Source organism: Curcuma longa, chromosome 14 (genome assembly GCF_044706935.1).
Source record: "Curcuma longa cultivar G26 ecotype Majalengka, Jawa Barat chromosome 14, ITB_CL_G26_1.1, whole genome shotgun sequence".
Classification (NCBI taxonomy): Eukaryota; Viridiplantae; Streptophyta; class Magnoliopsida; order Zingiberales; family Zingiberaceae; genus Curcuma; species Curcuma longa.
This window is the reverse complement of record NC_133874.1, coordinates 9926200-9936215: the sequence shown is the minus strand read 5'-3', so window position 1 is coordinate 9936215 and position 10016 is coordinate 9926200. Positions and strand designations below refer to the sequence as shown.

General features: G+C 38.6%; 1 protein-coding gene across 2 annotated transcripts; it reads left to right on the top strand.

Moving 5' to 3' along the window:
* Positions 1-3365: 3365 nt before the first annotated feature.
* On the top strand, positions 3366-9654 carry LOC141845307 (RNA polymerase II C-terminal domain phosphatase-like 3). 2 transcript variants are annotated; one of them, XM_074733375.1, is made up of 13 exons: positions 3366-4275; positions 4624-4762; positions 4851-4906; positions 5000-5060; positions 5144-6469; positions 6836-6982; positions 7088-7378; positions 7469-7615; positions 7971-8239; positions 8318-8429; positions 8516-8773; positions 8912-8958; positions 9076-9654. In XM_074733375.1, the coding sequence occupies exons 1-13, from the start codon at positions 3647-3649 to the stop codon at positions 9185-9187; spliced, it is 3594 nt and encodes a 1197-aa protein (XP_074589476.1). In that variant the 5' UTR covers positions 3366-3646; the 3' UTR covers positions 9188-9654. The 2 variants fall into 2 exon arrangements, with proteins under 2 accessions (XP_074589476.1, XP_074589475.1); XM_074733374.1 differs by having other exon boundaries at positions 6836-7378.
* Positions 9655-10016: the final 362 nt, after the last annotated feature.

Below are 10016 nucleotides of genomic sequence, written 5' to 3'. Positions count from 1 at the left end.
TCAAATTGCCAAGGTCTACCAAGAAGCAAATGACAAGCATCCATTGAAATAACATCACACCAAACTTCATCTTTATACTTATTGCCAATAGAAAATTAAATAAAACATCTTTGAGTCCTTCGACTCATTACCTTTACAAAGCCATGATAGCTTGAACGGTTCAGGATGATCTTCAGTCTTTAGTTTCTGCTTCTCCACCATCGTAGTAGCCACAATATGCTTGCAACTTCCTCCATCAATAATGACATTACACACCTTACCATGAGAAGTACGCCTAGTGTGAAAGATGTTGTTGAGAAGCCATGACTGATCTTCAACATAAGTAGCATTGAGGCTACAGCTGTAGCACTAAAGATTCTCTATGATCTTCATAAGTAATCTCTCCTTCTTCATTAGATTCATCATAGATAGGTGTTGCCTCATAAGGTTTCTCTTCGTTTTCTTCCTCAACAAGAGTAATAATCATGTGATTTGGACAATCTACAGCAAAGTACCTAAAACCTTTATATTTGAAACATATTTTTTGATTGTTAGAACCATTTGATTTAACAAAACCTGCATTGTTCTCCTTGTTTGCAACAACTTTTTGATTTACCTCTTTTGATATTGATGTGTTCTTTGAAATAGATGCATTTCCTCGGTTAGAAGCATCACCACTTGAAGAGAAACAACCACCAAATCGACTTAAATCTTGTTGCTGTTTTTCCACCTTGAGAGCCAACTTACATACGTCATTATAAGTCCAATATGGTTACAGTTGGACAACATTTCTAATTTCATATCGAAGTCCTCCTAGAAAATGAGTGATAGTTGAAGGATCGAGAACGCTAGAGGGGGGGTGAATAGCGTAAAACCGTTTTTCTTCTTTTTAAACAGAGTCGTAAATAAAATTGCAGCGGAAAATAGAAAAGAAAATAAACAGAAAATAGAAAGGAGACACTGGTCGATTTTACTTGGTTCGGAGCCCTTCCAGACTCCTACTCCAAGGCCCCACGGTTAGAGAACCGTATCGATGGGCAAAACACTACGTCGAACGATATTACAAAAAGATTTAGAAGGAGCGGTTACAAGCCAACCGTCCTCCTATAGCAATTAAAGTAATGAATGCAGCAATTAAAACTTTACCAACGCCGTAGTAGATGAAGAATTTGGGATCGTCGGCGTAGGTGTAGAAGCTATGCACGCAGAGAGTCGGTGTTCAAAGGTTCAGCCACTTGTGAAAATTCGGGATGCTTTTGAATAGGGTACTCGAGCAGCCTTTAAATAGAAATATGGTGGCATTCTGGATCCGATTCTTCCTCCACTTATTCCTCTGAGCCATGAACGTGGCAACTGATCATATTCTTCCGTTCATTTTTTTTTTTGATCTGATCCCACGCCGTTTTTGTTGATTTTTTTTTTCCCTTTTTTTTCGTTTTTTTTTTGGCTTTGATTTTGAACGGACCTAGCTTGATCCTATTGGCACCTCCCTGATATGGCTAACCTGAGCTCGACCCGAGTTGAGTTCTTTTGGATCCGTCGATGGAACCGTGGAAAGATTTAACTTTGCGGATTCGGGTTAACTTTCTAACCCTGCAAAACCACATTAGTTCCAATACCAAAGATATATCCTGCAAGACAGAGGTTAGAACAAAATGATAGTTATTAATTGACAGCTATGCTGTCCAATCTCAACCTAGGACTCCGGGACGGTTCCTTGGTTGGATTGACGACTTTCGAGAAAACGCGTCCTCACTTGTCCAAGTAGGACCTCTCTCCTCTAAAACTTACCTTGCTTACCATGTATCAGCCCTCAGGTCTAGACAGACCGGTTTGATGTGTTGATCCACCAGGACTTCCTTGACTTGACGTCAGGTCTAGACAGACCCGCCAAGTCCATTTGCCAGATGTCAGGTCCAGCTGACCCATCTGGTCTTCCTGCCAAGTGTCAGGTCTAGAGAGACCCACCTGGACTTCCTGCCTAGTGTCAGATCTAAATCTGTGTACTCAAGGTAGATTCGTCAAAACAGGATGAACCTTAACTTTAACCAGATTTGTCACCATTAAAATATTGGTTAACACCTTGGGTTCGATTCTGGTGCAACCTGCACCAACAATAGTTTGCTCCTCCTACTCTAAAATATCACATCTCATCAAGAGATTATCAAATTTAGTAATGTACTCTTCCATAGACAGATTCTTTTGTTTGAGATTAATTATGATATTTGAGAAAAATATCTGGACCATAATTATCCAAGAAAAATTTTCTATGCAATTTCTTTTTCTTTTTGTCCCACGTCTTAATCTTTTGGTTGTTGTCACAACCTCGTTGCTTCTTTAGGTGCTTCCACCAAATGGATGCATATTTTTCAACTTGATAGTAACAAATTTCACTTTATCTTCTAAAATTTCTTTGAATTCAAAGACTCTTTCAACGTAGTTGAGCTAATCTATGAATTCATTAGGATCATTTATTCTATCAAAATATGGGATGTCAACTTTAAAATAAAAAGATTTCTCACGAATATTGTACCTTTGATATCTTAGACCCCCAAGATGCATTATCACTGGAATCATCATTTCTATTACCATAAAATGGATTAAAAGCCATTTAATGATTTGCATAATCAACCTCCAAGTCATGCAACCGCCACAGGCGAGATGTTGCTCGAGTTATTGCACTTGTCTCCTTAAGTCATCTAACTTGACATCACGAAGGTCTCTTTGACAAGTTGTAGAATCATCACCATTTGACCTTTGTCTTCTATGACTAGCCATTGCGAACCAAAACTTTGATACCAACTTGACATCAAAAAGTGTAAGAGAAATAGGAGATAATACAAGACAATTTTAAAATTCACCACTATGACATCAAAAAGTTTAGTAATAGAAGATAAATCTTCTAAGAATAATACAAGATATTTTTTATAATATTGAAATTGCCGATTTTTAAGTGAGATTTGATGTGTCATTGCACACAAGTGTATACCAATTATTCATTTTATAGGAATTTATACCAAAATTAATCTGTTTCCCTTTATCGTTCTTGGGCTTATTTGAAGTTGGAATAACCTGTAATAGAACGATTTCACATGACACATAGAAGAAACAGAATTTAACCAAATACAAAATTACGCTATATCAAGCTGCACAATCTCAAAATATAACCAATCCTCGGGTACAAATTATCAAATCGATGAAATTGGGGCCAGCCAAGCTGCACACTCTACCGGGTACAAGTGGGGGCCAGAGAGGAAATTTTCAAATTAGAATATCTCATCTATCGTGGAAAACCTATGGTGTTTCGACGGCGTGGATGAAAGCTAATCTCTTTTAAATTAGATCGTCTCCGTTCGCAGCCTTTCCTCCTCCCCCATAATCTTCCCCTTTCCTCCGTCCGGTTGCGCTTCCGTTCCCACCCCGCGAGATCGATCGCCGCCATGTTTTTGTGATCGATTGCGTTTCCGGTTGCGAAATCATCACGGATCAATCTTCCTACCGCCTGGTAGCCTCTCCTGACCTCTTCAACCGATCTCAGAATCGCCTTACACGGAAGCCTTCGGCCTCGGAATCGACATCTAGAACTCCTCGTTCTTGGGATCTAAATCTAGGAGCTGTGAGTTCGCCGGATCCATCCGGATTAGCCTCCCCTAAGGTCCCCGGCTCTATGCTCGTCGCCGGATCCAATCGGTTGTTCTTGAATCCTAGCGAGGAGAAACCCTTAGATCTTATGGCGAGGGACCGCGTACGTGGAGGTCGTGCGGTGGATGGGGAGGCGTCTGATGGCGACTCATCGGAGTCGCTGGAGGAGATCTCGGCTGAAGATTTCAAGCAGGAAGGAGGAAGGACTGGGAGATCTAGGGTTTGGATGGGGTATCCGATGTCGAAGAACTACGGCCCCAGTTTGTATAACTTCGCGTGGGCGCAGGCCGTGCAGAATAAGCCTTTGAGATTAGATTTGATGCCAATGAGTGCTGGTGATCTCACTGACACCGTCGATGCCAATGGTAAACCGCAAAAGGAGGAAGCATATGATGTGATTGTAGAAGATAGCAGCCAGGAGGGTGACGTTGAAATGGAGAAGGAGGAAGGGGAGTTGGAGGAAGGGGAGATTGAGCTTGGGTCAGAGCCATTGGTGGTTGACGAAACAACGCAGCTGTCTTCAGGTATACCTGAAAATGAGCCAGAAAAGAAGGAATCAGATGGTGAAGAGTTGCAAGATATCAGTGAATTTGACAAGCGTATAAGCTTAATCCTGGAAGAGCTAGACACGATTACTGTGGAAGAGGCTGAGACGTAAGTTTGAGCATTTGAGAACTTAAAAAAGAAGGAACTATAATTCCCAACCAGAAAAATTAATTTTATTCCACCATAAAATCTCAAAAATTTTGCAAGAACCCTAATTTATCATCATCATAAAATCTGTTCAACTATTTGGGCTGGTTATATGAATCTCTTTTCTCCATTGAACTCTATGCAAGCTGTAAAGCTCAATGTCTTTGATATAGCTCAATGGGGAGAAAAATTGATGAGCAAACAGTTTTGCTTGTTAGAAAGATTGCATAATATTGCACGCTATAACTTACCAACTTTTTGAATGAAAATAGCATTTTATGATGCTATTGGTTTTCTTCTTACTTGTAGATCCTTTGAAGCTGTATGTTTAAGGTTGCGCAAGTCTTTTGAAGACCTGAAGCCGATGTTTACTGGCATAGAGAGTTCAGATACAGTCCTGCATGTTCTAGTCCAGCAGGCTGTTATGGCAATCCAAACAACTTATTCTGTAAGAACAACTATGATATTTACTATTGAGTTTGTTAATTTTAATTTTTTGGTAGATTTATAAAATTGTACTGGTATATTGGAAACAGGCACTCAATTCAGTTACAATGCAGAAGAAGGACCAGAACAAGCAACTGCTTTTGAGGTTAGATCTCTTCTCAGATTTCTTGGATGTAGTTCACTTTCTTTCTTGATCACTGGGCGTTGTATTAGTTTTAAACTTGTTGAATTTGGTCAGGTTACTGATTCACATAAAGAACCAGTATTCTGTTCTTTTTACTTTAGAACAAGTGAAAGAGGTATGTATAGTAACTCCATGTCTTCTTATACTTACTATTGACAGAGTTTCGGTCAATTGTGAAGCATGCTTTTGCTTTAACAGATTGATACTCTGGTTAATTCACTTGTTTTCGAGGATAATAAAAAGGAGAAAGCAGATCTTACTAATGGTCCTTTTGTCTCTCATGGTTCAAATGTTTTGGAGAAAGCCAGTTTGGTTCCAGAAGCACTTGATTTGCCAAAGTTGGTGTTACCTACACGCTCCAAAAATAGGGTAGACTTTAGCCCACTGTTGGATCTTCATGCAGATTACAATGAAGATAGTCTTCCTTCGCCTACAAGAGAGAATTTACCAAAGTTCTCTATACCAAAACCCATTGGTCTTGGAATGGTGCTGCCCGTATCTTCTCAGCCAATAACTCCTAAAAATGAAGGAGGTGAAGATGTTATGTTACATCCATATGTAACTGATGCACTAAAGGCTGTCTCATCCTACCAGCTTAAATTTGGCAGTAATTCTATTTTATCAACTGATCGGCTTCCAAGCCCAACTCCCTCAGAGGATGGTGGGCAAGGAGATGATTCCACCGAGGAAGTATCCAGTTCTACAGTTTCTTGTAACCCAAGAGCTGTTCATGCAGCAACTCAATTTCAGATGGTCAAATCTAGGAGCAGTGCTCCATTTACAAATAGCTCAATTAGCAACCAATCTCGTCCGGTTGAGCAGGTCAACCCCATGTCAAAACCTGCTTTAAAACCTGCATTAAAGAGGAGAGATCCAAGGCTTAAGTTTGTGAACAATGAAGTGAAAAGTATTTCGGAGGAGGGAAGAGTTACAGAACCTGATCTACTCAAGAGTGATCCAGTAGGAGAGGCTACAAATAGCAAGAAGCATAAGACAGATGAGTCTGTAGCTAGGGACCATATGATGAAAAAACAAAGAAATAAGCTTACAACTTCCAGAGAAATGGAGACAACATCAGGGAGTGGGTGGTCAGAAGCCAAGAATGTTATCCCTCAACCAAGTTTCAAGATCCAAGCGACTGAAAATTTTCAGGTTGATGTTAGAAAATCTGGAACTGCAGCAGCTGTTCCTGATAAAAAACCAATTTTTGATAATAATTTTGACGAGTTAAGTGGGCTTAGATCAATTCCTAAAAGTAATCCCACTCCCACTATTTCTTTGCCTTCTTTACTAAAAGCTGTAAACCCAACCATTCTCATGCAACTACATCAAATGGAACAGCAGAGAATAGCAGCAGAGAATCAGAAGAAAAATGCTGTTTCAACGAGTGAGAGTGCAAATATTTTGAGTGTTAATGAACTGCCAGGAACAGTTGCTTCAGTAAATTCTACTCCACTTAAGTCAAAAGAATCTGGACTTAACCAACCAGGAATATCTCTGATTCGTTCACAGATGGCTTCTTCGGTATGGCTTTCAATTTCATTTCTTTTATCACATGTCCCTGCTGTTGCTTGTATTGTTATAACCTTTTGTAGTATACTTTTTTCTATTGCTTTTATATGTTTATACTGCTATCCACTTGCATGAAATTTGTTTGAATTGGGATTTTTGTAGCTTTAAAGTAAAATTTGGTTATTCAATGGTTTAGGAAACCTTTGGTCCTCAAATCATAATGCTTCAGCAGTTCAATAGAATGTTTAGGAAACCTTTGGTCCTCAAATCATAATGCTTTGATATTCATGTTTGCAAAACTTCTGCATATAATTTTACTTTCATTTGCATATTTGTTATATGAACAAGCAACAATGTTAACTTTATCCTTGCATACAGAGCACCCAACCTGATGCTGCGAGAATTCGCATGAAACCTCGTGATCCCCGCCGTATTCTCCATGATAATATGGTTCAGCAGAATGATGGTGTTGTACATCAACAGAGCAAAATAGATGCAGCTGCTTCTGATCCTCAAAGTAGTTTGGTACGTTTGCCTGCTCCTTTGCAGCTAACCAAAAACCTTGCAAATGTTTTGCCGAGTTCCCAAGTAGTTACCACTTCACCAGTGGTTCCACCCTGTAACAACCAGCCAGTTGCAAGTCAAGCCGATCAAGTGACAGTAGAGGCAGCTTCAGGAGAGTTGAATGATTCAGAGACCACCTCTCTTTTGGTTTCTGAAGCAGGCAGTGAGAAAGGTACCAGACAATTAGCCAATCCTTGGGGAGATGTTGACCACTTACTCGATGGCTATAACGAGGAGCAAAAAGCAACCATTCAAAAAGAGAGATCAAGGAGGATAGCAGAACAGAATAAAATGTTTGCTGCTAGGAAGCTTTGCCTTGTCCTTGATTTGGACCATACTCTACTTAATTCTGCAAAGGTATTTTATAGAATACCGAACCTTGATCTTTGTACAAATTAGATAATTCTACATAGTTTGTCACAGGCAAAATATTTGGATTCTTTCTAGTTTATAGAAGTTGATCTGGTTCATGAAGATATTTTGAGGAGGAAAGAAGAGCAAGATAAAGAGATGCCACAACGACATCTTTTCCGCTTTCAACATATGGGAATGTGGACAAAATTGAGACCAGGCATCTGGAATTTTCTGGAGAAGGTTAGGTCTTGTTTAGTTAATGAAAATTTCCTATGTTTATTTTTTGTTTTTTAGAAAATAAAATTCAAAATCTAATAAAAAATGTAAAAGAAATATTTAATTTTGCTTTTTCTAACATGTTTATATTTATCAGAAGTGAATGGTGTGATAAATATCTATTTTTTACATTATAATTTTCAATAAATTTCTTTTATTTTTGAAAACTATAAACTGGAAATAATAATAATAATAATAATAAAATCACTAAACGAACAAGGCCTTAAGATTTTGGCACTAATCTGCTATTTATTTTTCATAGAGTTTAGGATGCAAGTCCTGAGCATGTGTTCTGAAATAAATTCTCTGGCTCCTACAGGCTAGCAACCTCTATGAACTGCATTTATATACCATGGGAAACAAACTGTATGCTACAGAAATGGCAAAGGTGCTAGATCCAACAGGGACATTGTTTGCTGGCCGGGTCATCTCTAAGGGAGATGATGCTGATACTTTTGATGGCGATGAAAGGGTTCCCAAAAGCAAAGATCTAGATGGTGTTTTGGGTATGGAATCGGCTGTGGTGATTATTGATGACTCTGTTAGAGTATGGCCACACAACAAACTCAATTTGATTGTTGTGGAGAGGTATAGGTTTACAAGGACTGAAATCTTGCACCAAACTCTTATTGTTGTTGAGTATTGTTTCTACTCTTGTTGTTGCAGATATACCTACTTTCCTAGTAGCAGGCGCCAATTTGGACTTCTTGGACCGTCTCTTCTTGAGATTGATCACGATGAGAGGCCAGAAGATGGTACACTTGCTTCTTCATTGGCGGTAATGTCACCTTGTATTCTGGGAGTTGCCTACTTTCAAATCCATTTTGATCTCCACATCTGATGCGTTGTTTTTGGCTTTACAAGGTCATTGAGCGTATTCACCAGAACTTCTTCTCGCATAACTCCTTAAAAGATGTTGACATTCGAAATATACTTGCAGCCGAGCAACGAAAAATTCTTGCTGGTTGTCGTATTGTTTTTAGTCGGATTTTCCCAGTTGGGGAAGCAAATCCTCATATGCATCCTCTGTGGCAGACAGCTGAACAGTTTGGTGCCGTCTGCACTAACCAAATTGATGAACAGGTTACTCATGTTGTAGCCAATTCTCTTGGAACCGACAAGGTATGACACTCTTCTAGTATCTTATGGCTGATCAGAAAGTAATCTTCTGAACACAGAACTCTTATCTTTTTAACTGTGAAGTTAGACTGACATGATTTTTAATGCCCCATTTTGTTCACATCTATTAATGGATCACAGGTGAATTGGGCTCTATCCACTGGCAGATTTGTTGTTCATCCTGGCTGGTGAGAAATGGCTTCTTTGTCAATTTTCAGATACTTTATTGCCTTTTCCGCTAATGTTACTCTGGTGCTAATCCATTTCTTAAGTTCATAAATTTAACTATTTTTCTGTTTTAACAGGGTGGAAGCTTCAGCTCTTCTCTATCGTCGAGTCAGCGAGCAGGACTTTGCAGTTAAAACCATGATAGACTCATCATACAAAACTTCAACCCAATTGACTCTTGTCAACTAAATCGTTAAATTGGCTGCTAAAGAATGGTGAAGGAAGTTACTAATCACACATCTAAATTAACTTTCACCCCTGATCGGTAGAAACACCACCAATCAACATGAGAAGCTAAATTGTTGATTTCGGTAGTATCACCAGTGGATTGCGTGAATGTTGACAAAGATTATAACCCAAGGGGGAAGAAAAAAGAACCTGATCGCATTTAGTTAAAGTCATAAAGAGTGGTAAAGGTGGTTTTAGTACAACGAGCAACTAATCACTCAACATGAATGCAAGTTAAACCATTTCTTATGAGTGGTAAAGGTGTTAAAAAATTTTAAGCTGCTAGCCAGTGAAAAGGCTGTCTCAGGATGAGTGGATAAAGGCATCGATGGGTTATTTTCAATGTTGGTAATACAGGAGACACCATATCCTTGTCATGACTCGAATTCTTTCCATTAACATTCCCCAAGTAACGAGCTGGGACTCTCTTAAACGCTTTTAAAATGTTTGGATACTATGATTGAGCATGGTTATAAATCTAACAAATCATGATTAAAATGGAAAGAAAGAAAAATAAAATAAAATAAACAACTAATTTATTATATTCTTGCATTTAAACTAAATTTCATTGCAAAAGTTTTCAGCATCTTATACTATGATCTTTATCAGCCTTCAATCGATCCTTAACTATCAGTCTACTATCTTCATTACAACTCACTCTTGATACATTCACTATTGTATCTAGATTTAGACTTGTTCATTCACTGATTATGTCATCAATTGATTGCTTGCTTACCATATATCAACTTAAAAAAATAATTTTAAGACCAAATCTTGTGACTCAAAACAT